Below are 27,921 nucleotides of genomic sequence, written 5' to 3'. Positions count from 1 at the left end.
AATACCAAACTTTGAAGTTACTCCTAAATGGTGATGCCCCTGCAGTTCACATAACAAAAACTAACTTTCCAACTGAAATTTTCCTACTTGTTCCCAGTGTGAAGCATTAAAGATTTTTAACATTTTCATGAATATTTATTCATAAATATTGTAAATATTTACTGAATATTTGTTAGGATTAAATTATCTCAGGAGGTCCCTTCCAACCTGACAATTCTGCGATTCTTAAAAGGAATTCCCATGCTGACAGTTATTTTGACACACTCATGCTGAAATAATTGCAATCGTGATTTTCAGAATAGAACAGTCACTGTCATTCAGCGTGCATCCTTTAAAGCAGTTAGGGCAGATAACTGAAAACACAACAGTATCCCGTAAACCAGTCCCACATCACAACATCCAGCTACCCAACAGAACTTCATACAAACACATGAACACCCTCCTCCCAGAAACATTCAAAGAGTTAAGCCTAAAGCTAAAATCTACTCTACCAAATAAAGCATGTGCTTATGCACTGTCAATCATTCCCTTTCAAGTTAGGGGCAAGGACTTTCTTCCTGTGTACATACAGAATTCACAAATACTAATTTTGATGCCATCTGCATTAACCAAGAAAAATTCCAGGAAACTAGCGTCACTTTCTCACATTTGCAGCGAAAAGAGCACAACAGATAGAGCATTCAAAACCAACATGAGCCAATATATTACTGGGAGTGTCGGGAGATGTTAGAGAAGTACGACCTATGTCCTGATGATTCATTATATTGCAGTAACACTGAAAAGTGGCCATGTTCAGCAGCCTCAGCACTCAGAGTAACAATAATTCTTGTGATGCAACTTAAAACCTCCTCTTCACAACAATCAATTTATAGTTACACCATTAATACACAGATCACTAGTGTTTTGGTTGATTAAACACAGTACAGAAGAAGTGGGGACCAATTTTGGTGAAAGCTCATAACTTTTAAGTGTTCCAAAAGTCTTCACCATATACGAATGGAAAATGTATCGTACCCATTTCAAATGATAAACCAACCATACCTTTTGCTGTACGTAACAATGACTGTCTCCCTGCACCAAGTAAGGAATTCACTCTCGAAATGCTGGGTGGTATCTCCTTATCCAGAATAGGACCAATACGCTTGCAAATTTGTAACAAATGGTCTGGAGCCACATGTTTGTTGGACAGCACCTGACAGAAATTTAAGTTTTAAAAATATATACGGTACATCCAGAACAAATCAATCTAAAAGCATCGATATTCACAGGTATATTAAACATTGCTTAAATATTTTTAAGTTCAACTTACAAAATAAAATCAATTCTGTTAAGCTCTGATCTAGTAAATTCAGCAAGAACTCTCGAAGAACGGGAGAGCCATAGTGAAAATAAGTGCAGTAAAATGACTTATTGCCCGTCAAATATTTTATGCCTGAAAGCCCACAATATTCACATGTCTGGCACCCATTTGTGCAGCACCCTACAATGAGTGTCTTTACCCAATTCACTCAATTGTTCTTATTAAAAATAAAAAATAAAATTTAAAATCCCATAACCCAAAATCACGGAGAATTCTGTGGTAACCAAGCACAATAATTTATGCAACTAGTACTTCAGTTGCACGGTACTTGTTCGCTAAACTGCAAACTAGTAGCTTTGAGTACAATCTCTCTGGGAATAGTTTCCTTGAAGAACCAGTACTACATAGCATAAGACTGCCCTACTTCCTTAAACCAAAAGGATCAAAACAGTCATCTGTCCGTTCAGGAGGGATCCCATACTATCTACACCTCATAGTCTAAAAAAAATACACCCACACACACACTTGGATGTCTCAGTCAAAACCAGATGTGTGTGGTTTTTGATTATTTTTCCCTTCTTTCTGTGAGTTCAATGAAAAAAAAATTCTTACCTAACTACAATGTCAATCACAATAATGGTGAGGTTGAATATGCAAAATAGAGTTTACACAGACTCAAGTAAAGCAAACCATCAGAATAATAAATTTAAGCTATTTGGGAGGTCTGAATCAGAAGGCACAAGCAGCCCCATGCTTCCTCCACTCTCCCATCTGGCCACGTAAAAACCAGTTAAAACCAGAAGCCACACTGCTACTTCAGCAGCCAGGCTATTCCCAGGAGAGGCAGAGGGCCACACCAACACAGGTATGTGGCCACTTGCCCACGTAGCTCAGAACGCAGGCAGAACTAGCTTGTGCTTATGATGCTATTCCCTTAGCCTACTGACTGAACTTGGATGAGGTAAAGTCCTGACAAGGCTGATCTCATCGTCAGAACAGTGGGAGTAAAAATAACACGTGCTGTCACGTAAGATCTGTTCAACAAAAAGTTGCCCAAATGCACAGAGTATTGAGAACGTACGATACTTGTTTTAATAGCAACAATCCAAGTAAAGCAGTAATGTATAAAGCTTGTGGTGGCACAGGTTGTATTCCTGGGAGGACTGAGGAGGTGGTAATATCAGTAAACTAGTTAACATTACCACACAGCCCAATATAGGCAAGCAAATCAACCCATCAGATGCTTAAGGTTGGTTGTGAGAAATATATTTGTCAGTCCAAAGATTATAAAATGCACTGTTTCATAATTTCTTTATAAGCTTTGCCTCTTGAATTGGTATAGAGCAGTACTAGCCATGACATTCAGAACAGAAAGCTCAGCATACTTTATGCCAAGCATTATAAACCATTTTGCTTGCATGCCATCATCATCAAGTATATATTCCAAATGTGAACCCTGACGGAAGCATGCATACAAAACCTTGCCGTTCATTTCCTTTTTAAGTAGTTTTACTCAGATTTTGGAAGGAACTGTTATTTTAAAGTCTTGATCCAATTCCATGATGAACAAAGAGGAAAAGAAATAATTGCACCACATGATTGCATTTGTCTGCAGTCTCTGCAAATTCAGAGTGAGACCAGCGGGACAATAAAAGGCTCCCAAAGGCCCTCAAAAGCAGAAACTAAAACCTTCATAAGATTAATTTGGATATTCTGAAATACTACTACCCTGTGCAGAGATTCCTTTTAAATTGCGTAGGAAAAAGAGGTAGAAGCAGCATATATTAAAGAATTAATCTGACAACTGTATATATACAATGAACAGTGTTAAAAGAGACTGTACTGAAGTCAGAAGAATCCACACATGACATCTCCCAACACCACCACTTTTTACCAGAAGAACTGGGATCAAAAACCGCAATCAACCGACTAACAAAAAAAACCCAAACAATCCTTTTTAAACTTAATACTACTTTCATGTTTGCTAAACTCAAGTCAGAGCTTGAAAGTATTCCTGTTTAGCAAGACTAGGCTTTTTAGTGACTTAAAGCATTAATTTAAAACCTCATTTGCTCAACTGACCACACTGACAAGTAGAAGGCAGGGAATCCATTTTATCATTTTAAGCAGCACTTCAAATAATTAAGACAATGTTTAAACAAAATTTCATTCCTTCTCCACGCAAATACGATTCCGAGATCTCCAAGTGTTACACAAGAGAGACAAGGGGATTTAACTATAACAATACACAAAACTGATGGGTAAGAGAAGTCAGTCAGTTAACCTGGAATGCCTGAACCTTCCACGAGGGAAAAGCAAGACTAAACATCTGGTTGAAGAAAAAAGAAAATCAACTACAATAAAGCTGGGTAAAACCACACTGGGCAGGCACCACCAGGCTATCACTTCACAAGATTCAACTGGCAAATGCACTTTGCCATTTAAGAAGCAGTAAACTAAACCAAGACAGCTTTCCATTCCAAAACGGATGTAAGTTAAAGCATTTAAAGCAAACATCAGCTGTAGAAGGCTGAAGTACACGCTGCTGAGAGATCACTTATCTTTCTAATATTTAGGAAGAAAAGCTATGACCAGTGAGTAGCCAAAGATAACGAGCACACTCATAAGCACCAGAACTGCCAACCCTTGATTTCTGAACAGCGATTTCATTTCCTAATCTGTTGAAGGGGGCTGATGAAGGAAGCCGACCAGAAAATAAATACCGTCAAATCAAAACGCGCTTAACAAACTTGCTCATGAAAATCTGAAATGAAACCTTGCTTCAGATTGGCTCTTCCCTATACGTAGGCAGTGGCTTGTACCAATGCACGACGCCAAGCTCCACCTCTGCTATGTAAACAATATCCTCAATTTAAAACACCACTTGTGTTTTTGTTAGTCTAATGTAAAGACATTAAAGGCCCTTTCCAGAATAACTCCAGTGTCTTAATAGAGCTGGAATAAAAGTGGAAGGTAAAGATTTGGGCCTACTTTTAAAGGTAAAGGGTCTAATTATCAATCTTATCATCCTAATTAAAAGTTTATTTAAAAAAAATGAAAAGTCTCACCAATTCTTCGTAACTTCTGTAATGCTCATTTCCTTGCCAATCCAACCTTTTAGGAAGCAACTACATGGAGGGGAAGAAAAAAAAAAAAACAACAAACAACTGAGTGGTTAATGGGGAGGGAGGAACAGATCACATCCAACATCTCAACGTGTGTTGAGAGGAAAAAGTTGAAACAGTAGAGTGGAAGAAACTTGAACGACTCGTAAAGTAAAGGAAACTTTCGACTACAGCGAGAGAGACGATTTCATCAGAGCCCACACAGACCTGGTGCTGCTCCAGCTCCTGCACCAGCACCTGCAGAGAGAAGGGAAAAGAAACAGCGGGTTAGGGGCGAGCAAGCCGCCGGCTTCTCCAGCGGCCGCAGCCGCGAACGGGCTCGGGAGAGAGAGGGCGGGGGAGCGGGGGGCCCGGCTGCTCACGCCTCCCATCCTCTTTGCGGCACCGAACTCGGCCGCACGGCCGGGCGTGCGGCGCCCCCGTACTCACCCTCAGCGCCCTCCTGCAGGGCCCGGTGGTCAGGAACCGAGCTATGAGGAAATAGAGCTCTGCAAGAGACACGGGGAGAGACGGGGGGGTGAGTGAGTCCGGGGCGGGGGGGCGGGGGAGCCCCCGGGGCGGCTGTAATTCATAAGCACGGTCAGGAAGATGGCGGCAGGGAGCGGCGGCGGCGGCACCGGCGGCAGCCCTCGCCCTGGCCCGCGGCCGCTCCCGCCCCGGCGGCGTTACCTGATTCAATGAGCGGCAGGGACACGCCGCCGGCGGAGCTGGACGAGGCCGGGGGCTCGGCCATGGCGGCCCCGGCCCGGGGGCTGCCGCTCACTCGCTGGGCACGATCGCTGGTGGCGGCGGCCGTGGCTGCCCGGGCAGGGATTTAGAGCTCAGGCAGCGCCTGGCGCGGGCCGGGCCCGGCTCGGCATAGCCCTGTCAGCAGCGCCGCCCCTCCCCCACCGCCAACCGCCAGCCAACCGCCCCCCCTCCCCCTGCTCTTCTCCCCTCCCCTCTCCTCTCCTCCCCTCCGCGCGCGGGAGCGAGCCGCCCCCGCCCCTCGCCGGACGCCGCGCTCGCGCTCCGGCTCCCCTCCCCCTCGCGCTGGCGTTAGCGCAGCCTCGGCAGCGCCGCCACCATCTCCTCCGCGAGACCGGTCGCCGCTCCGCCGCTGACACCTGCGCTGGGCGCGCCCCGGGGAGGGCGGAGAGAAAAAGTAGTCCCGAGCGCCGGGGGGCCTGCGCGCGGCGGCGGCGGGAGCCGGAGGAAGGGGGGGTAGGGTGCACGTGTGACCGCGGAAAACGTGCGGGGAGGGCGACAGTGGTCGGGGGTCGGAGCGAAGGCGCTAGGTGGGGGCGGGAGAGGCGCGGGCGCGGAAGGATTGTGCCAGGAGGGCGGTTGGTGACGGAGCGCCGGTGGGCGGTGCCATAGCCAGAAGGTGCGGGCGCGCGCGGCGCTACCGTCCGTTGGCCGTTCATGGCCGGGGGCGCGCGGGCCCGGCGGGAAGGAGTTTCCCTGAGGGCGGGGGACGGCGGGGTCGAGGAGGAGGAAGGCTCCCGGAGCGGCGGAGCTGGGGCGCGGCCCCGGCTGCGGCACGAGCGCGTTTGCTACGGCCGGCCGCGGTTTTTTCTACTCAGGATCGATCGTGTTTCAGCTGCCGCTTGCGGCGCCGGGGGTTGTCCCGGAGCGGGCTCCGCCTGCGCCGCTGGGGCACCCCGGCCGCCCCAGACCTCAGTCCGGAGGGCGGCATCGCTGCCCTCGCAGCGTCCGTCCGAAACCGTCAGCTTCGCCCCCGCGCCTGGCCCTGCCTCTGCAAACAGGTGCCAGCGCCACCCCCCCCGCAGCTCTGGGAGCCTGCTTACGGGGGATTTTACTTGTTTTTACCCTCCGCGTTTGTCACCTCTGCCCAGCACGAATTCTAGCGTAAATGTAGCAGTGAACACACTCGTGCTCTGTTTCAGCTCCGAACTGTTCCTTTCTTTTTCCATTTGTCACTGTGGTGCCTTCGTATGCACTTCTAGAATGTTCAGAATAAAATATTTTTATGCATCCTTGTGGAAATAACGCGCGTATTTTTGTTGCTCTCGCTACCTCAGACGTGCTTTTAGCTTCTGAAAAGAGCTGGACGCCTGAGGTGCAGGGCCAGCAGCCGGCAGTTTCCGCAGGTGCGTCCTGGAAGGCAGAGTGCTGTCTTCGCTTCCTGCTCCTCATCGCCTCCTGCCTCGGTAGTGCTCCTGCATCACAGTGCAGGTACTGGGGGGTAAAAAAAAAAAAAAAAAGCAGGCATCCTGTCCATTAAAAAAAATCTCTCTTTTGAAGAGATCCATAGTTTTCTGCTTCCTGTATTGTTGCAAGCTTCGTTCTTAAAGGCCACCTGCATTCCTCTAGTTTTCATTGCCAAACAAATCAGCATTCATTACCTAAACTTGGATGCACTTCAGCATCCTGGCTGCGTTTGTGTTTTAAAGAGCTGTGATCTAGCTGACGTAAGAAAATGAATTCCAAAACGGTGCAGCGTGAACATGTATGAAACAGCACTCTCTTAACCGGAACGACTAGTAGCAGCAAATACGATCAAGTAACTTCAGAGAAACTTGTTTTGTTCTCTTTGTGTTGTATTTTGAAACGGATGGTTCTCAGTTACGTGTGTATCCCATAGTGCTGTACCCAAATCTGCATTAGCTGTCACTCCAGTCCGTAACTGCAGAGTAAAGGTGTCTGGTATTGTACAGGGAAGAATGCTTTTTCTGAACCATGCCCAAGGAAATTCTTCTCAGACAAATTTAAATGCCTTCCACTCCAATTCTCCACAGGCAGAATTGACATCTAGTGTTGATATATACAATTCCTCATTTTCCAGGTAGCCAAACTGGTGGGTTCTTGTGGCCACATGTGGGCATTTCATGCTGTGTGGAGCAAGGCAATAGTGCCTGTCTACTGCAGAATCAAAATTCATAGCTGATTCACCTACATATTTACTAGGCATATTTTAATTAGGAAAGCCTACTTCATTCCTTACTGCATCAAGCGGCCTGTGCTGCTCAAAACAGATCTGGGGCTCCTTCTTCCAGCACCACAAGTCCGCTACCCTGCAAGAGCAGCTGCTGCTGGTTTACCCTTGCTGAATCCTTCCACTTCCATAATAAAATAAAAAATAACTTCTTGTCCCCAAGAGTATCAGGCAGCAGTTACAATAAATTAACCAATAGATAATAGATGGTAGAGAGACATTGAAAGTCAACAGGACTCGATCAGTGTCTCATAACCACATGAAAAGTAGGCAATTCAGTAAAAAGGAGGTAAGAAGTTATTTCAGGGTATTTACCTGCAAGTTTATTAGTCATTTCACTGGTGTTTTTGGCTTACTGAAACCAGGAAGTCAAGAATGCCATGTAGCAATGTCATGCTACTACTAAATTAAACCAACAAATAAGGTAATTGTGGGGGGGGGGGGGAAGCAGCGAGTAGAAAAAGTGGCATAAATTTAGTGTTTTGGAGTATCCAAGAACTTGAAGCCAAAGCCACTGCCAGAGCCAGGTGCACTCTCCTGGGAACAGCTGTGGTGGAACTGGACCAGAAGCACATACGGTCCAGTGTTGGAAGACAACTTATATATAAACTAGCAAAAAGGTAAATATTGTTTAAATATTGAAGAGGTAAAAATGGTAAAATGCTCTCTCAAATGAAAGCATTATTTTAAGACGGTAAGTTAGAGGTGAAAGCAAAGTGTATTTTAGAAATAACAGTATGGCAATTTGAAAAAGGCACCAGAAACGTACAGGAAGCAGATACTGCTTGCAGGTGTTACTTAAAAGAGCATAAACAAGTTCTCTCTCAAGAGGGGAAAAAAAAAGAAAAAAAACCACCGAACATTACTTTTTGATCTTGACTCCTCCCAAGACGAGGCTGAGAGTTGTCTGGCTGGCATCAAATAGACTGGTAAGATAAAAGCCATGCTACTACCTACTGCAATTCAGCAAAATAATGTGAAATGAGGTTAAAAAAAGCAAAATACCCTGCAATCTGCGGGAGAACTGAAGTAATCCTGTACTAGATTTTATTTTTTTATTTTAAGATTAAGCAATAAGCACTTAATTTGCCCCCTTCTGATGAAAGGCTGTGAAATCTTCAACAATATTGATTTAATTCTCTCAAACCCAGCAAGGAAGAATCAGGACAGTTTTGTACTACATGGATTAGCTCTCAACACAGCTGCATTTTATGTGAAGCAACGGCTGTGTCAATCTGCAGCCTGGTAGCGCGGGCACAGGCGCCCACAGCACGGCAAGCTCGCCTAACAGCTCCCTGGTGCCACACGGGAGGTTCCTGGTGCTTCCCCCGCTGCCCCTGCCCAGGCTGTTCCAGGGCTCATCTTCCATGGGTGGCACCAAATGCAGAAACTCAGCCGCCTGGGGAAGTTCCCGGCCTAGGTTCACTCTTCCCCAGGCATCTGAAGCTGTATTGGTTTTAAGGCAGGATTTGGGGAAATTCCAATACGGTTCCAACGCAACAGCACCACCACCCGATCAGTCAACGTTCAACAAGAGCATGTATGCATACTCTTAGGTGCCGAACAGATGAAAACAACTGATGCCTCCTGATTATTGACTTTTTCTTTTAAGGTAACAGATGCAGCACTGGGCTATCAGCTTTCAAACTGGAAGTCCAGGTTAAGACGGCAACCACCGTTTTCTACTTGCTACTCACTCCCTGCATCACCACCTCTCTCTTGAAAAAGTACATTTTTAACAATATTAGGAATATGGTTAAGGATCAAAAACTACACCATTCAGATTGTGAGTTGTGATAGTCAATGCAGGAGCTACAGAAACATCCTTTCATCATCAAGATTTATTTGGCTTCTGTTTGGTGATCACAGACACTATGAACAATTTTACAACTGCTTTTATTCACGTAGTTTTTTAGATCTAAAAGCTGTAATTCTGGGGTTTTTTAAGACTATTTCAAATATTTTTCTTTTGCTCTTTGCAGACAAGCTGTCCTTTAAAACTGGATGTCTCGAATACTGACATAACGTGTTCTGTCCGCCAATCAGAAACGTTTGCTTAGTCAGTATTTAAAGATCTAATGAAAGTTTCCAATCTTTGTCGCTGTGATGTGAGAGTTGTTGGAAAAATAAAGCTGCAACTACCAAAAATAACTGTTGTCACAGATGTACATCACTCAGCAAGAAATCCAACACGAGGGAACAGTTTTATTAGATAAGCAATTCTACTGATGGTACAACCATAAAGATAAAAAACTAACATGTTAAGACATTCTCAACGTATCATTATGAATTCCAAAGTCTGATCTGTGTTATGCTCCACTTAATAGGATAGAAAAACAGTCCCTCACACTCCATGGAATATGAAGCCTAATCACGGCTTCAAAGCCCTCCCCTTAATGTAACATGCCATTAATTTCTGGTTTCATAGAAAACAGACCAGTACATGATTTTACCACTTAAAAAAAGCATTTACACTTATCTAAATATGTAAAAAAAAAGGGTTGAGTTGGGATTCTTTCCTTTTTAAAAATGTGTTTTCTAGAACTACTAAAAAATTTGCATTTACAAAATAGTTGATAAAAATATTCCTCTGAATTGTGCAAGAAGAAAGGTATAAGGACCACCAGTTAAAGACTTGGTACCAGATCTTACTCAGACTGAGCTTCTTTCTCTACTGCTGCATCAGATGCTGGGGTCTGAAAAGAAGACAGAAGAGAAAAACCAGAACACTTCAATGCAGAAAGTTTCTGAGTGACTCAGCCTCTTAGTTCACACTGCTTTTAATGCACAACTTAGCTACCTCGACGTACAAATCAACTGTGGCTTGCTTCTACACACCGTGCTTTAAGGTCTTAATATACTGGTGTCATGAGCTGCTTATTTCCCCTGGCATAAGGACCTACTAAAAACGAGCTGTCTTGAAAAGGCTTCTATCTCCTCAGATGCATCAGTATGAATCTTCAGAACGTTGCTATTGTTACTACTCAACACACACTACAAAGTATTTATTTTTTTTAAAGAACAAAGCCCATTTCAGTGATTACTGTCTTTGTGACAGGAAAAGGGGGCTTTTTAACCGACTAAGCTAAGATTCTGGCATACAAGGGTGTTTAGAAAAGACACTATAGATACACTGCATGCATATAAATGTCAGCGCAGCACTGTTAATTAACAGTGTTAACAATGGTAAGAGCACTGTTAACAAATTCTCAAATCCTACTGTGTTTTAAAGTAACTTAGACTTAGAAACATGGTACTGCATTAAATTAAACATAATTTTGTAAAATACATTCAGTGACACTGAATCGTAGCAGCAGAGCTATAATGTTTTCAAGTCAAATCTCTATATGCTGTACCTCAACTTCTGGACAAGTTCAGAGAAGCCTCACTGATTAAAATTACAACTCCATTTAGATCAGAAAACTCACTGCATTTGCAACGTAGGTTAAAAAAAGGAATGCAACCTATCTATTAACATAAAAATTACAGTTACTCCAAAGCTTTGCAGCGCCACCAGCAGAACAGATGGTTCCATCGCAGCAGCACCCAAAGAGGAACCCTAACATCCTTTCAGTCTTTACTGCCACCTGGGGGAAGCTTTTGAAGGATGAGGTACCGAATCCATTTCCATTCGCAGGGGGAATTAGTCTGTCAGTGCCACCAGAAGCGGCCACTGGCCCCTCAGGAGATCGTGGCTTAACAGCAGCATTGTTGACACCATTGTCCTGATTGAAAACTGTAACGTCCAACAGGACGGACTATGCCTCTGCCTCTTCTAGACTCAGGTATTATATTAAACCTGCAATTTTGGCTGGTGTGACTAGCACAAAGACGTGCCCCAGAAGTCATTATCCATCCCTAGTAAATGTACATCACCTCTGCGCTCGAGTACTAAACAGACCCCAGCTGAGGAATACTGCCAAATTTAACTTTTGTTGGTATTACTGAAATACTTATATACACAAATTAAAAGACCAAGTTATGAGACAGTAACACTGAGCCAGAGCTACACAGAACATTATGCCAACTAAAGAATTCCTAGTAATAGCACAACTTTTTCCCAAAGATCACACCATAAGCCTGCAAATGAAGAACTGTTGCCCCAGAGTAAATTGTCTCATATGCTCAAGTACCGCCCTGTACCTTCCTCGCCCACCAAAATGCATCATCTACCTAAAACCCAAATACTCTTTTCCTCTACTTGAAGATCTAGCCCCACACTGATATATCAGTGTGATAGCGTTCAGAAAGACTTTTTTTCCCTACCTTAAAAAAAAATTACTTTTCAGCACACCAGACAGGAAGCACAAATCACACATTTACATTAAAAAAGAAATCTCATCAGCAAACTCCGCTGAACTAATTAGAGTGAGGCATTCAATACTGCCGAAACCTGAGACTAATTCTAGGCCTGTTACCACATGAAACCTTGTGCTTCATCCAGTTGTTAACAGCTGCCCTAGTAAGAGGCACTGCTTCTCCCTACAGATCTTGTCCTAAATTTAAAACTAAATTATATCCACATTCCAGAAAAAGAATGCAGTGTGGAGGACGTTTTAAGTTAGATGATCAGTGACTCCAAAAGCTTCAGCAACACGGCCATTTTAGCACAGTATTACAGCCAAGACTGATTTGGCACATCCATGTCTTCAGCAACAACACCTATTACCAGTTCTCGCACTCTCTTCCATCCCTGCACCACTTGTCCCTCCTACCAGCAGCATCTGCATCTCTGACTCTTATGAATATTACCTCAACTTTGGTTAAATCATTTCAACTTTGGGTTTTCAGTGAAAACTGTTTCCAGCCCCAAGAAAATGAATACTGCACTTGTCCAAAAACTTTTGTAGCAAGAAGGAACCTCTCTTCCAGTAAGAGCAAGAGTAAGACTAAAACCCAAACCAAACCCTCTGAAGATGACACCCCCCTCCACACACACACAGAGCAAGATCCCCTCTGTGCACCCTGTACATATCATTTTGCCAAGACCTACCGGCAGGGAAAACAGCCCCTCTCTGAAGGATGTTATCCTGTATCGGAACTTTGGTAAAATTCTCACCTTTTCCCTTCATTTCAGGGACTGTTATCACATCACTGCAATTCTTTCTGAGGCAACTAGTATCTTCCAGGTATACCTACTAATGTTTCAAGAGCCTACATTTTGCTTTTGGCAGAAATTGATTCTATTTTAAGAACTGCATATGTTTCTAACAGATGTTTGGATAAACCAGTACAGTAAGTTCTCCAGCTGCTTTGCACCAAATACAACTTTACCTCCTCACTTTTAGCTTCCCCATTTTCTGCAGGCAAGTTGTCCTTTGTCTGTTCATGGTTTATCTCTTCTGTCTGGTTTCCTTTAGGCCCCTTTTTCCCCTTTGACTGAGCTTTCTTGTCCTCAGATTTATCCTACAATGAAATAAATTTCCAGTAAGTAAATTCCTATGACCTACTAGGTAAACTTTGAAAATAATAAAAAGTACACAAAACCAAGACAGACTTGCTAAACAGAAAGAGCTGCTACCAACAACCCAATAGCCGATACACAGTTCAACTGGCAAGTTTTCCGAACTATAGAGAAACAATCACAGTTTCAGACAGTCAGTAAAATGAGAGAATCAAACTGGGATGAGAAGCTAACTAGATTCCAGTTGCTAGACAGAGCAATTTCTAATGTATGATTTAACCTCGTGGCACATAAAAAATAGCAATGCAGAGCACTTCAAACACTCTTCCTCTTTTATAAGTAGGCAGGAATTTCAGTAACCTAACCTAAACAAATGCATCACCTAGAAGTATCATTTTCAGTCCTCCTCTGGCAGTACCTCAGTCACATCCTCTGTGCCTACATGACTGTGTTTAAATGGGTAGGGAAGAGGTATTTGTTCATTGATATAAATACATGACACACCCTCCCAGAGGTTCCTTACAGCAATCAAATGCTACAAAGTTTGCCTGTCCTCCAGCTGATCGCCCTACTTACGAAGTATTTCTCTCAATTCAGAATGACATAAATGCACTGTTTTTCACACCATCTGTCAAACATGATTTTATGATACTAACAAAAACTTTCAATAAATGACAAACTATAATGCTTTTTCTCGGCAGGTACAATGTGAGTAAGTGGCAAGAGGAAGTAATGCGTTTATACCTCCAAACAGAAGCCCACTGCACTGATCTACCTTAAAGCGTGTCTAATCTCATTAAAAATATTGTTTCTTGTGTTTGTCAAATTATGTCCTAATTTGTTCTCTGACCTAAAATTCACTTCAAGAAATAAAGTTCTAATTTTTGCATAGTAGAGTAGAAATGTGTATCTTGGATTACTATTAGAAAACATTTGGTCAGAAGCATTCCATACTAATCTTCACTTCACGCATTCTTCCTTACAAAAAACATGCAACTTTTTAATAGCTATCTGAATACATTTCGTATTTTACACAAATGCTCACGTAAAATATTGTCTTCCCGAAAATACGGTTTTGTCAACCTATTGCAACTACTGAGCAAAAGTTCTAAGTGCTTTACCCCACCGGAGACAAACATGAAGTAGGTTACGTTATGTATGTGAGGTGCAAAGCTTAAAAAAAAACAACTCAAAAACAAAACAAAAAAAAAAAGAATGCTGAAGCATCTTATGTCAGGAAACTGAATCATCAATGTCCACAAAACTTTAGAAGTTCTTTGCTCCTGTTTTCAGAAAAGATAATTCTTTAAATCCTCAGGAGCACAGAGAAAACAGTGGAAACCTGCTAATTGAAAAAAAAAAATCCTTTTAGAAAGTTAAAGGCTAAATGAAGTATTACAAATACAGGTAACAACTTCACAACATAGACTTCCGTGGTTTGGTCATCAAAATATATTTTTGTTCATTAATATTTATTTTTTAAAAATCCCACCGAGTAACTCCAAAATGAGCAAACATCTCCCAGCCAGTAAAAATACCGCCAGGTAAGTTTAAAAAAAGTTACAAAGTTGATGCAAAGAAGCATCTTTTGATAGATCAAATACAGAAAAACAACAGTAATTTAAAAAAATTATATCATTTGACTCATATGTAACAGTGAAATATTTCTGCAACCCATTGAAAGAAAATCCAGAGACAGCTAAAGTGAGAAAGTACTGAAGCTAGAGAAGTAAAACGCAATCAGTACAAAAGAGGTTTTTACGTTATCAATGAGAAAGTTTCCAAATGACAAAAGATTTTAGTGACAGCATGAGTTTTGGAACAAAGAGGATCAAATGTAAAACAAGTTATGCATTTATTTGAATTGCCAATGATAACAGCAATTAATTAAAAAAAGAGATTGTTCACATATTCACGTTACAGCAGCATTCCATGGGGATCCTGCGCAAAGTGTTCTACTTAATATTCCAAGATGACAATTGTTTGTGATGCACTTGTTTACATAAATATGTTCCCATTTATGAACTGTGGAAACATTCCTTTCTAGAAGTAAAGTATTTATAGGCAGCAGTTCAGTATCATGTGTATCAGTCAGCATCAACTAGCAGCGTTAAGAATTAGATGCACTACACAGATGCTGGAAAAACAGGAGAACCAGAACTGAAGTAGAATTGGAAATCTTCCCCAAATTCTTTAGGCCTACAACTTTGAGAATGGGAACACGCTGATATTTAAACCACTGGAATAGAGGTATGTTACTGATAAGTAACTATTCTGTAGGATTAATAAAATGAAAACATGAAAAAGTCTGCAAAGCAGAGTTCTGTGTTAGTGTATTTAAAATGCTCTTAATCCATACATTAAAAAGAAAAGCTTATGATCACAAAGGAACACTTAGAAACACATACACCAACAAGCCAACAGGTACACAGCCTCTTTTATTTCTCCCAAGAAACAAGGAATTTTACACCTCAGTTATTGGCACTGCAAAGGCTATACTGAAAAACTGAAAGATCACACTAAACCGTGCTTACTTACACATAACACACAAAGACCTGAAAGCCAGTAATTTTTTTTCCCCTGCCCTAACATACTGCTTTAAATTGCGAGTATATTTTACCCCTTTTTGCTGCAGTGATGAAAAACAATCTTATGTTGCCTCAACATTCAAGTAGTTCTACTCAGTTCCAAACCTCCATCTAGCACCTGGGAATCAGTGCCCCCATTTCCGCACAACTCTTTGAGTGCTTGACAAGGATCTACTCAAACAGTGGTGGAATGTCGCTGCAGGTACTGGCAGAAGCATCTGAAAATGATACTTCAGCTGAGTGTTCCCACAAGGAATGTGTGAAGACGAGTGCGCACCGACGACAGGAGACGGTCGGGACGCCGCCAGGCACCTGTGCAAAGTGCTCGCCTCCTCCTCTCCCTCCCCTCTTCCCAGCGACTCTCACCTTTGCCACTAGCTTTTTTGGTTTCGGCTCTGCTTTGTCAGGAGCGGGTTTCTGAGAGGAAAGAACAAGTAAGGGAGAGATTCAGGGCTCGGTAATACCCTTCTCGGTAGAGGAAGGCACAGACAGAGTGCGGGAGGGACATCCCCCTCTCTTGCTCCTCTACTTACAGCGGACAGACGCACCGATCGCCTCTTAGGCTACAGGCAGCGAAAGAGAGAAACGGCGTCAGCGGGCGGGACGGCCCCTCCCCCCGGGCCCGAGCACCCACCTCCCCGGGGGCCTCCCGCTCCCCCCGGGCCCGGGCACCCACCTCCCCGGGGGCCTCCCGCTCCCCCCGGGCCCGGGCACCCACCTCCCCGGGGGCCTCCCGCTCCCCCCGGGCCCGGGCACCCACCTCCCCGGGGGCCTCCCGCTCCCCCCGGGCCCGGGCACCCACCTCCCCGGGGGCCTCCCGCTCCCCCCGGGCCCGGGCACCCACCTCCCCGGGGGCCTCCCGCTCCCCCCGGGCCCGGGCACCCACCTCCCCGGGGGCCTCCCGCTCCCCCCGGGCCCGGGCACCCACCTCCCCGGGGGCCTCCCGCTCCCCCCGGGCCCGGGCACCCACCTCCCCGGGGGCCTCCCGCTCCCCCCGGGCCCGGGCACCCACCTCCCCGGGGGCCTCCCGCTCCCCCCGGGCCCGGGCACCCACCTCCCCGGGGGCCTCCCGCTCCCCCCGGGCCCGGGCACCCACCTCCCCGGGGGCCTCCCGCTCCCCCCGGGCCCGGGCACCCACCTCCCCGGGGGCCTCCCGCTCCCCCCGGGCCCGGGCACCCACCTCCCCGGGGGCCTCCCGCTCCCCCCGGGCCCGGGCACCCACCTCCCCGGGGGCCTCCCGCTCCCCCCGGGCCCGGGCACCCACCTCCCCGGGGGCCTCCCGCTCCCCCCGGGCCCGGGCACCCACCTCCCCGGGGGCCTCCCGCTCCCCCCGGGCCCGGGCACCCACCTCCCCGGGGGCCTCCCGCTCCCCCCGGGCCCGGGCACCCACCTCCCCGGGGGCCTCCCGCTCCCCCCGGGCCCGGGCACCCACCTCCCCGGGGGCCTCCCGCTCCCCCCGGGCCCGGGCACCCACCTCCCCGGGGGCCTCCCGCTCCCCCCGGGCCCGGGCACCCACCTCCCCGGGGGCCTCCCGCTCCCCCCGGGCCCGGGCACCCACCTCCCCGGGGGCCTCCCGCTCCCCCCGGGCCCGGGCACCCACCTCCCCGGGGGCCTCCCGCTCCCCCCGGGCCCGGGCACCCACCTCCCCGGGGGCCTCCCGCTCCCCCCGGGCCCGGGCACCCACCTCCCCGGGGGCCTCCCGCTCCCCCCGGGCCCGGGCACCCACCTCCCCGGGGGCCTCCCGCTCCCCCCGGGCCCGGGCACCCACCTCCCCGGGGGCCTCCCGCTCCCCCCGGGCCCGGGCACCCACCTCCCCGGGGGCCTCCCGCTCCCCCCGGGCCCGGGCACCCACCTCCCCGGGGGCCTCCCGCTCCCCCCGGGCCCGGGCACCCACCTCCCCGGGGGCCTCCCGCTCCCCCCGGGCCCGGGCACCCACCTCCCCGGGGGCCTCCCGCTCCCCCCGGGCCCGGGCACCCACCTCCCCGGGGGCCTCCCGCTCCCCCCGGACCCGGGCACCCACCTCCCCGGGGGCCTCCCGCTCCCGGGGCACCCACCTCCTCGGGGGCCTCCCGGTCCGCCACCGTCACCTGCCAAGACAAATACCCCGCGTCAGGCGGCGCAGGCGCCTCAGGCCGCCGCCGGCGGGGCGTGAAGGGGGGGGGGCGGGCACGTGACGCCACCGCCGCCGCTCGCCCGCCCCTTCCCGCCGCCGCTTTCGGATTCCGAGCCCCGGAGCGGCACGGCGCCCGGCGAGCCCCCGCCGAACCTTCCAGACACCGCCGCCGCCCCCGGGAGAGGCTCCGTCAGAGGACCACATAGAGCTGGTTTGCAAAGGGGAAGGCGTCGGCCCAAGCCGGGCGCCGCCGCACCGGTGCCCACGGAGCGGCCGCTTCCCCTCGAGCCCCGTCCGTCTCCTCCGCCGAACCCATCCGTCCGTGCGGCGGTAGCACCCCGAGCACCCCGGCTACCCGCCCCCACGGCGGCTCCCTTCCCTCGGTCTCGCCCGCTTCACCTTTCTCTTCGGCATGGCGAGGCTGTGCGGCGGCGACAGCCGCCTGCCCCGACCTCCGGAGCTGCGGCGACTCCCACCCGGCTGCCGGGCGCGCTGCCTGCCTGAGGGCGAGCGGCTGCGCCTGCCTGCCTGCCTGCCCCCCGCCTGCCAACCAGCCAGCCCCGCTGCGCAGGGAGAGCGCCCTCCCACCGCCGCCCCCCCCCCCGCCCCCCCGTCCCAGCAGCGCCAGCGGCACCGCAACAGGATCCAACCGGCTTGGGGGGGAGGGTGGGGAGGCGGGGGGACGCTCCCGCTCCTCGCCGGCGGCCACCGGCACCGCCCCCACCCGAGGGGCGCCTCTGCGGGGCGGGGCCGCCGGAGGCCCTACCTCGCGCTCGCGCCCCCGCCTCGCCTCATTGGGGAAACGAGGCGGGGAGGGTGAGGAGACGACCTCTTGATTGGCCAGCCCCGTCACGTGGCAGCGCCCGTCCCCCTTTCCCACCGCCCCACGTGCGCGGAGGGGAGCCGCCCCGGGGCGTAGCTAGCGACGGAGGCGGGCGCGCGGCATGGCGGAGACCGGCGCCTGGCTGCTGGTGCTCAGCTCCGTCTTTCTCTGCAACGCGCTCAAGATCCTCTTACCCTCCTGCTCCTCCGTCGTAAGTGACGTCGCCGCGCCCGCCCCACTCCCCGTGCCGGCCCTAACGGCGGCCGTTACTAACCCAGGGCATCGGCCCAGTGCCCGCCACCTTCCTCCCCTCGTCGCGGGGAGTGGGCCCCGCCCCGCCGGCCCAGGCGAAGCGGGGTCGGGCGTTACGGAAGCCCGCCGTCAGCCCCGCCTGCCACCTGAGAGGTGGGGTGGGGGGAAGCGGTGCCGTTCCAGGTGGGCTCCGGGTGGCCGGCGGTACCCCTCAGGCGTCCCCAGCTGTGACTAGCAGGGCCTAGTCCCGCTCATTGCCTTAGAAGAGAAGCTTGCGAGGCCGGCACTGTGGAGAGCCGGAGGTGATGAAGCGGTGACAGCCCGTGACCCCAGTAGCCTCGGTTAAGCAGGGCCCTGAGGCAAAGCTCTGGGTAATCACAGAATCGCAGAATGGTAGGGGTTGGAAGAGACCTCTGGAGATCACCTCGTCCAACCCTCCTGCTTGAGCAGGCACACCCAGAGCAGGGGGCACAGGAACGCGTCCAGGCGGGTTTTTAATGTCTCCAGGGAAGGAGACTCCACAGCCTCTCTGGGCAGCCTGTGCCCCTGCTCTGGCACCCGCACAGGAAAGAATTTTCTTCTTATGTTTAGCTGGAACTTCCTGTGTGCCAACTTGTGCCCATCGCCCCATGTCCTGTCATTGGGCACCACTGAAAAGAGTCTGGCCCCCTCCTCTTGATACCCATCCTTCAGCTATTTATAAATATTGAAGATCCCCCCTCAGTCTTCTCTTCTCCAGGCTGAACAAACCCAGGTCTCTCAGCTTTTCCTCATAAAGGAGATGCTCCAGTGCCCTGATCACCTTGGTAACTCTCTGCTGGACTTGCTCAGGCAGCTCCACGTCCTTCTTAAACTGAGAGGCCCAGAACTGGACACAGTATGCCAGATGTGGCCTCACTAGGGCAGAGTGGAGGGGGAGGATAACCTCTTTTGACCTGCTGGCCACACTCTTTTTAATGCATCCCAGAATACTGGCCAGAATATGAGTTATCAATGTTGAAACGATGCTCCTGAGGCTCTGGCCCTTAGGGTGATGCAGGGAATATAAAGCACGGCTTTGCTCTGTCTTCCATGTTGCCAACAGAGGGACAGATTACCTTTTTACATTTCTGTCAGTAGGAACTAATTTTAGCCAAGAATCCAGTAAGATGTTATAAGAAAACAGCATTTAAATGCAGGGATAAGATGTAAGAAGAATAACTAATGCGAATTTGTGTTTCTGTCTTTGAGGCAGTGGTAAGATACTGCGCTAGAGGGATCACAGCTCTAGGCCAGGATGGCAATTTGTGTGTTTCTAACAGTTCGGAGTAGGCAGTCTGGAATCTAGAGGAGTGATTCTCAGCTGGTGAGCCGCGCCTTATTGGTGAGGTCTAAAGTTGGGCTTCAATGAGTAAAGTTTCCACGTTAATTAGTTTAGACCCTTGCTGAGGCTGCTGGAGCTAGAAATGGGAACACTGAATTGAGTAAGGGGCACTGCTGGAGCTGGAAGGAGTCGTGATGAAAAGGAGTGCTTCCCCAGCCCTTCCTCCCCTGCGCGTGTCAGGCGCTTGTAATGCAAGCAGTGCACGGTGCGAGTTGCAAGGAGGGAAGACAGCATTTCAGGTCAGGCTGCAGCGGCAGGTAGGGCCTGGGAGGTTTGGAAGGTCTCAGAAGGCAGCAGCATCAAGAGTGGGAGGTGAGGAGATGAAAGCAGAAACAGAAGGAAAAGGCAGTTAAGCATCGTTAGGAAAGTTGAAAATCACTGCCCTAAAGGGACGGTAAAACCCTCTTTGGTTTGCTTCACTCAGAAGATGAGAGTAAAAGTTCTTTGGCTTTTAAAACATCTTTTAAAAAGATGTTAAGGCAAGCTTTTTCCGTGTCTTGATGCAAGGGCCTTTTCTATGGGGGCTTTTGAGTATGTAAACAGGAGATCATACTTTACACATTAAAGAAAATCAGTGGAATTCCGGATAAATAACTGATACTGTTTCTTTGTTTCTTAGATATCCAGATTGTTACAAAAGGATGCAGAGCAGGAATCCCAAATGAGAGCTGAAATTCAGAACATGAAGCAAGAACTCTCAACCATTAGTATGATGGATGAGTTCGCTAGATATGCCCGTCTGGAAAGAAAGATTAACAAAATGACCGACAAGCTTAAAACTCATGGTAGATTGCAATGTTAACTCCCTTTTCTAGTGTCTGAAAAACCTTTTGTTGAGTGTTTTCAATTTTAAGTATACTTCTCTGAACAATTTTTCTTCCCCTCTTATCCATTTCCAGTGGACCCTTCTTTTTTTCTATCTTTTTTGGTTTTTTTTTGTCCTTTAAACTTTTTGGAGAGCTTGCTTTTGTATTCCAGTTGTGCATAGTTCTGCACACACTGGTAAGGGAGTGATTTAGATATAGAATTTTTCTCGCAAGGAATTTCCTGGGCTTCACCGTGTGATTATTTACTCTTTCTCAGTGATGCTCATCACTGAATCATGTTTTCAGTAAGTTGAGGAAGTCCTCTGCTGTGTATCTTTGCTGCAAAAGGATGCATTCCTTGGTTGGGGCCATTTGGTTGGTGTACTACAAAATGCTAGAGAGAAAGCGTTGAACTATGAGGTAACCAGATGAGATCTTTCCTGTCATTTTGCAACCCTGTTGGATCTTATGCAGCAGCTTTTGCGATAAAGCTGTAGTGCTTTCCCTCGATTAGGATTTTATAGTAGTATAATCCATCACCTCGTGGTAGAAAGCACACTTGAACCTTTGGCACCAGAGCTTTTGCTCTTGTCTTTGCCCAGGCTCACTAACTGGTCCTAACAGGACAGGAGACTGCTTGCTTTGTCTGCCTCCTCTGTGCAGAAGGGGTGGATGTTTATAGGCTCCTTGCTTGGAGAAAGGACAATATTTACAACTGGCAGGTTTGGATTGCTTTCAGTAGTATAATTCTTAACCCAATAATTTAAATTAAACTGGATTTGAGTGGATTTAGGATCCAACAACATTGTTTTACAAAACTTGAGGCCACTGTTACGTTTGAAGATGTGCTGTCTTCACTGGACTTCTTTATATTGGTCTGAGGTACTGTAACAAGAAAAATAGGCATGAGAAGTTTTAATACTGAACCTGACCAAGATTCAGTCAGTGAAGGAACAGTCTTGACTGTGTTCCTGAATGAAATAAGGCAAAAAGTACATCTGCTAAAGCCATCGTTCTCCCCTTTTAGGAATGGGAAAAAATTACTTTATGCTTCATCTGAAGCAGTTCTTAAGTTAGTTACCACAGTGCCTCTTCTCATTCGGGAGCAGCATTCTTGATTACATGTGACATTTCTCTGTCTAGGCTGTCGGCGTTTTGCAACTTTTAATAGTAGCATTAATAAGAAACTACAGTGTGATACAGATCTGGCACTTTCTTGCAGAAGAGTGCTTTCCATATAGCTATGAGTCATTTGAAAAGAGTTTTTTAAACAGTGTAATGTCCTGATTTGAAGAATGAAATATTAATATGTTGATAGTTTTATGTAAGCATAACTCACTATTATAAATAACGCAGGGTAAATTTTTTTTTTAACAGTGAAAGCACGAACTGCCCAATTAGCCAAAATAAAGTGGGTTATAAATATCGTGTTCTACATCTTACAAGTAAGTACATACTTTATTCTGAATACAAACTACTAAACCAAATCCTCAGCAGCTTTACGATTCTCTCCTGCGTTTATTGGCTGATGGTCAGTCACACAGGTGTTGGATGTTCCAGTGACACAGTGCCTGCCAAAATGAAACAGTTTATTGAAGCAGAAGGGAGAGATGTTGCTGATAAGGTCTGTTAGTTGCGGATGGAAGGAGTTCTGAGTTTCATTTCAAGCTCTGTGTTTCTGGGTTTGAGATGACAGGAGAGTAATTTGTCTTAGCTCTTTCATCACTGTTTGGGTTTTTTTGGGTTTTCTTTTTTTTTTTTTTTTTTTTTTAGTTTTCATTTATATGTGGCACTGGACCCACGAAAGTTCTGATACCTGTAAATATATTTTGCTTATGTTTTTGAAAACAAAATGCCCTTTTGATGAGGATGCAAATCTCTACTTAGAGCTGCTGCACATTTTACCACAGTGCCTCATCAGATTGTCTCTGTAGTTCAGACTTGATGCCAAAGATTGCCTGCTCATAAGGATAACAGTGGTCAACCTGAAGATATCTTTAGGGTAATGTTAAAGCTAGTTGGATTCTTAACCCAGCAAGGATTATGGCTAAAAACAGTCATCAGAATTTAACGGTTACTATGTTTGTCTATGCTAGGCTTGAACCAGTGTCTCAAAAGAAAGCGGTATCTTCCAACATCTCACTGCTTGCTCTTAATATTGTGTGTATGTTTAAGTCATTCTAAGTTTAAAAATATTTTCAACTTGCTTAAGAACAATGTAAAATAACAAAGAAACCATTCCCTATAATTAGAATTTGTGATTTACGGCTTCAAAATAGCAGTTGAAATGTACTGTGATGTGTATTATTATCCAAGCTAATAAAAATTTCAATTCTAGGCCACCTTGATGATCTCTCTCATTTGGAGGTACTATTCCGAGCCAGTTACAGTGCTTCCAAGCAAATGGCTTGCTCCGCTGGAGCGCTTGGTGGCCTTTCCTACGGGGGTGGCAGGTAAGGACTGTACAGCAGAAAAAGTACATTTCCCAAGCCCACGTGGATGCTAACAGTGTAGTGACAAAGAGCGTACCAAGATTAAAAGCACTGCTTCTGTACGTTTCTTCTAACTCTCTTAACACAGGGAGGTGTTTCAAACGTTTGGTTAGCTGTTTCCTGTATATTCAATTTGTGTTTATTTAACTGGCCATGAAACGGGCTATTTGTCATTTTTATTTCTTCTCAAACAGAGCAGCTTTATTTTTATCTGTATGGAATAGACCCTGGAGATGATTTCAAATCAGAAATACTTTTATATTAAGGAGTCCACTGAAATAGCAGAATTGGGTTTAAAAATGGGCAAATACTTTATAGGTCTGTATCGCTTACATGTGTTTCTTATAAATTGCTGCGGTTTCACAGCAGCATAACTCCAGAACGATTTAGGTATGCTCTCTCTTGGCATTTTGTCTTGTCGGTTCCCACGCTTTTTGCCCTCATCCTTCTGTTGCATTTTTGCCTACTTAAATCCTTTCCTTTTGGGTGGTTTAATGAATTAATGATCAGAATGATAACACAGGTTGTAAATACTAGTTGCTGAGTGAAAAGCATGCTGGCTCTATGCTAATGGGATCAGCAGACGGGCAGAATGACAGGACAATGTAGTGTGGAAATTTACCGTCAAGCTAAAATGCTGCTGCTGAGCCTTCATGTTAGGCTTCTAAGTCCCAACTGCCTTAGAAGGAATTCCAGAATACATTGTTGGAATTGTGCGTAGTTGTATCTTTAATAGCTGTCTAGAGAATGATTTGTATCCAGCCAGCTTACTGCACAAAAGAAGTCTGCTTCTGTGCTGGGTGGGGGAATAGTCCGTGGACAACTGGAAACACTATTTATTTAAATAGTGTTTGAAGGGATTCTAAGAGTTTCACATCCATGTCTGCCTTCAAATCTCCTTTTTTGTGTTGGCTGATAATCACAGTAAATAGATCACTTCTGAATTCCAGGTGATAAACACAAAAATGTCTAAAAATCACCAGAAAGGTAGTTTTTTCACGTGTGTGCTGTGAATAGCTATGTATTTCGTGACGCTTTGTAGAATGATTCTGTGTCGTCTGCAACATGGATGTGCAGTGTATTACAGTCAGGGCACACCCTCCAGTCCGTCATACCAATGCAGGTTTCTCTGCTGCTAGTTTGTATGACAGGACCCTTTAAAAGAGCAACACAAGGCACCTGGGTCAGTAGCGAAGGTCTCAGTAGTGTTTTCCTATCTAGCTGTATGAGGAGCAAGGGGAAGGACGTAAGTATGGATTTAATACTTTTAAAATGACTGATGTAAATTTCAGAGGAAATTTACTTTTTATCTATCTCAGATCTTGAATTTAGGTTCTGGCAAAGCATTCTGTTACTTGCCATGCCTTAGGCATTTTCTATTAGGTATATAGCAAATGTTTTTAGAAGCTGTGTGTTGTATATACTGCACTTTGACTCATCATATTCGCGTTATTTGGTACCCTTTTCCCCAGACAATCTTCAGGTTTTCTCAGGACCAGCATGGAGTTAGCTGCCATCCCTTGCAGAGAGACATTTGTATATAAAAAGAAAGACTTTATGTTCCTGTTCACCTCATAATTCTTAAGTTTTGGGTTTTTACACTTCCAAAGTTGTTTTCAGAAGCTTGTGTTTTCTGGGGTTATTGATGCAATGACTTAAATCGTGTTTTATATCTCTTTCAGGTGGTGTTGGAATTACATGTTGGCTCGTGGTTTGTAATAAAGTTGTAGCTATCATGCTACACCCTTTCAGCTGAAGGAATCCCAGTAATCCATGGAGTCCTCAACGACATTTTCATTATCATTGTTTTAAATGAATAAAAAAAAAAAGAAAGGAACAGTTGTCTTTCATGAGACTAGGCCTAAGATAATCTTTGGTACTTCATTTGGATATCAGCCAGTATTTGTTTCGATGTATTGTATCTTTCCTTAGTTTGTTTTTCAGTTTAGTAGTCAGTTTTCAAAGAATAGCGTTGCTCTTTATAGAACCTCATTTTGTGTCTATTTTGACAAATTTTGACGCTGATTCATGGCAGAACCATAAGACTTTGTCATGGCCTGTGTTCAGCAAAATCTGAAAGTGTGGGATTTGTATTTTTAAGTTGGAAATGCATTGGCATTAGGAATTAATTTGGGAGCTTTGCTGTTTCTTTGCTGAATAATATGGCAGTTTCAACCAAAGGTGGAATTATATGTGGTGACAAGTGGTACTAGAGGATAGAGGATAGAGGTAGGTGGTTTGGTTGGCTAAAGATAAAACAGAAGTAGTTCCCTCCTTGTTATTTTTTATGCTAGAATTGCTGTGTTCTTGGGCTGTCTTGAAAACGTGTTTTGATGTATACACAGAATCAACCCTTAAGAGACTCACTCAGTTGCCAAATACAGGATGGATGGCTCCTTTTTCCTCCCTGACTTTTAAAAGTCATTGAACGCTTGAATTTTTTCGCACTTTTATTGATAGCTGACCTTTCCTTCCTTGCCATTATTTCTGCTTCCCAAACTGAGAGAGGATCACTGAAACTTATTTCCTTCCATGTTTTGGGAGGAAAGGTCTGCCAAACTTCTTGACCTCCATGTTAAGCAGGAGAAAGTAGAAGACAGTGCGGCTCCTTCAGAGGACTACATTTCAAAGGGCTGTAGCATATATTAATGACAGTCCAGGATAGCCCAAAACAGCTAAGTAAATGTAAAAAGGCAAATTAGTGATTTAAATGTCTAAAGTAGTAACAGAATGGTAGCAAGCAGGAGGAGGAGGGAAGAGGATTTTCTCTTGGGAGTAAATCCTTCTTACTGTATTTAAGTACAGGAAACAGCCACAATATTTTGAATTTAAAGGTGGACAGAATTATTCCTAGTACTGTGCCCGTAGAACAGCGACAAAGTTGCGTTACCTTCCATGCTACAGTGGTATCTGCAACCCTGTCGTTGCTGCCCCATGAGACAAAGGGGTGGTTTATAAAGTGCTTGTTCCACACCTTTTTTTTTTTATTTTTGATGTGAGCCTGAACAAACCTTTCCTTCCTTCCAAAGGAACCTTTCCCTCTTCACCTGGGCTTTGGCACTTCTGGTTCAGCTTCCCACTCTGTGGTAGAATGCATCTGTCCTGTTATTTCAGGTCCTTTGTCTTCCTGCAGGAAAGGGCTAGGGCCCCTCCATAATTCTCCACTCAAAATGTCATGATACATCGCGCGTGTGTGTATGTATATGCATGAAATGTTGTTTGTGTTTTTTAAATGTTAAAATTTATTTTTTAATAAAATTTAAATGTTACTTTAAAAAAAAACCCTTGTTTTTATATTAGGGACTACATTTAGCCAACACAAAAACAGAGGCATTAAGTATCATCAAGAAAAAAATGTTGTGATTGAATGTTATGTATAATTGTGGTTTTATTAACGAAATAAAGCTTTTCAACTCATCTCAAATTTTCTAATCCATTTTTCAATGTTAATTACAGTTTTCCTAAAAACAACCCACAAAACAAAACAAAAAAAACCCCAAAGAAACCCCAAAACCCAAACCAACACCCCCACATCCTCCCCCATGCTGTTGGAGTCAACAGGCCTAATTTATTATTTTTTAAAAAGTATTCTGGACAAATTATTTAATTATGGCATTGACATATTTCTGAATCTAACGATGCAGATAATGATGTTTCTGCTTAGCTTGTTACGGAGTTCAACACAGTGAATTCAAGAAAAGCAGCATCGTTTAAAATCTTCACAATGGCATTTGCTGTTTACCCACACTTCGGATGGGGTCATCAAATATGCAGTTTGTTGGCTGCTGTAGTCAAACATTTGGGTGAGAAACGGGCAAAAAGGCTTTCGGTCAGCTAGTCAGGTCAAATAGGAGTGTTGGATGATGTACGCTCGTATGCTCTTCGCTTTGGGACAGCAGTAAAGGCATTGTAGAAGTGTTAACGGGGAGAAACGCCTACTCTTCTGACTACACAAAGTCATTCTTTGAGACGTGTCTGGTGTGCAGCTTTTGAAAAGAAATATGCTGCAAGGAGGGTCAGATCTAAGTGTCTAAACTGCCTTTTGCGGTATCATTTTTGGAAGGGTTTTATTTTTAAGTGCTACTGTCTTTTAAAGTTAATAGAATGCACGTAGTTTTCCCTAACTTCACATTTTAGCAGACGTTTCATGAATGACTATGAGGAACAAAACATAATCCTCCTACCCTTGCTTACATAACCTTAAACACAGGATTTTTAAAGGCTTTTTGAGACCTGGATATGCCTGACTTCTCCAGAACAATAGTTTACTCTTGGCACATTCATCTTTGGATGTCAGCTGTGGAAGTTACCAGGCAAACTGCTTTGATAAGTTCTAACAGTGGAAAAGAATGAAGCTTTAGAGCTTTATAATGCTAGTGAAAACAATGTAATAGCAAATTGGTTTTATTATGTGTGAATTCTGGAAGCTATTTCAGGAGTGAAGAAAATAAAAAATTATTTTGTTTTATTGCATTGTTGGTACTAACCCAATAATGAACCTTATGAAAGCAGATTGCTCACTTCAGCTAGCTAACAAATAATGAGCTTCAAAATTCAAACTGCAGAGAGAATGCAAAAAGCTGGAAATTGCAAAACGAGGACTAACTTGGACACCTGATAACAGGTAGAAAAGTGTAATTGTTAAGGCGCTCTTACTGAGATGCATGCGTGTGCACATTCATGCACGTGGACCGAGAAGAGAAGAATGTTCTTTTGT

The 27,921-nt window shown here is 46.0% G+C and overlaps 3 protein-coding genes across 5 annotated transcripts in view; 1 reads left to right on the top strand and 2 right to left on the bottom strand.

Annotated features, from left to right (window-relative positions):
• Positions 1–5,361, bottom strand: part of BRWD1 (bromodomain and WD repeat domain containing 1) — a 62,965-nt gene extending 57,604 nt beyond the window's left edge. The window contains exons 1-5 of the mRNA XM_075099781.1: positions 5,095–5,361; positions 4,855–4,913; positions 4,633–4,662; positions 4,369–4,428; positions 1,042–1,192 (exon numbers count right to left, since the gene is read on the bottom strand). Coding sequence (XP_074955882.1) covers positions 1,042–1,192; positions 4,369–4,428; positions 4,633–4,662; positions 4,855–4,913; positions 5,095–5,158 — 364 coding nt within the window. The 5' untranslated portion in view covers positions 5,159–5,361. The remainder of the gene's footprint in view (positions 1–1,041; positions 1,193–4,368; positions 4,429–4,632; positions 4,663–4,854; positions 4,914–5,094) is intronic.
• A 4,187-nt stretch (positions 5,362–9,548) lies between these two features.
• On the bottom strand, positions 9,549–18,069 carry HMGN1 (high mobility group nucleosome binding domain 1). 3 transcript variants are annotated; one of them, XM_075099827.1, is made up of 6 exons: positions 17,868–18,069; positions 17,410–17,442; positions 15,889–15,918; positions 15,722–15,772; positions 12,638–12,769; positions 9,549–10,059 (listed from the first exon to the last, which is right to left on the bottom strand). In XM_075099827.1, the coding sequence occupies exons 1-6, from the start codon at positions 17,880–17,882 to the stop codon at positions 10,012–10,014; spliced, it is 309 nt and encodes a 102-aa protein (XP_074955928.1). In that variant the 5' UTR covers positions 17,883–18,069; the 3' UTR covers positions 9,549–10,011. The 3 variants fall into 3 exon arrangements, with proteins under 3 accessions (XP_074955928.1, XP_074955918.1, XP_074955919.1); XM_075099817.1 differs by having other exon boundaries at positions 12,633–12,769; positions 17,868–18,029; XM_075099818.1 differs by having other exon boundaries at positions 12,646–12,769; positions 17,868–18,029.
• Positions 18,070–18,341: 272 nt separating this feature from the next.
• GET1 (guided entry of tail-anchored proteins factor 1) lies at positions 18,342–26,621 on the top strand. Its single transcript, XM_075099808.1, has 5 exons — positions 18,342–18,502; positions 20,526–20,691; positions 22,090–22,157; positions 23,051–23,165; positions 24,887–26,621. The coding sequence occupies exons 1-5, from the start codon at positions 18,413–18,415 to the stop codon at positions 24,958–24,960; spliced, it is 513 nt and encodes a 170-aa protein (XP_074955909.1). The 5' UTR covers positions 18,342–18,412; the 3' UTR covers positions 24,961–26,621.
• The last annotated feature ends 1,300 nt before the right edge of the window (positions 26,622–27,921 follow it).

This window comes from Phalacrocorax aristotelis, chromosome 1 (assembly GCF_949628215.1).
Source record: "Phalacrocorax aristotelis chromosome 1, bGulAri2.1, whole genome shotgun sequence".
Taxonomy (NCBI): domain Eukaryota; kingdom Metazoa; phylum Chordata; class Aves; order Suliformes; family Phalacrocoracidae; genus Phalacrocorax; species Phalacrocorax aristotelis.
This window is presented reverse-complemented; position numbering and strand designations above follow the sequence as displayed.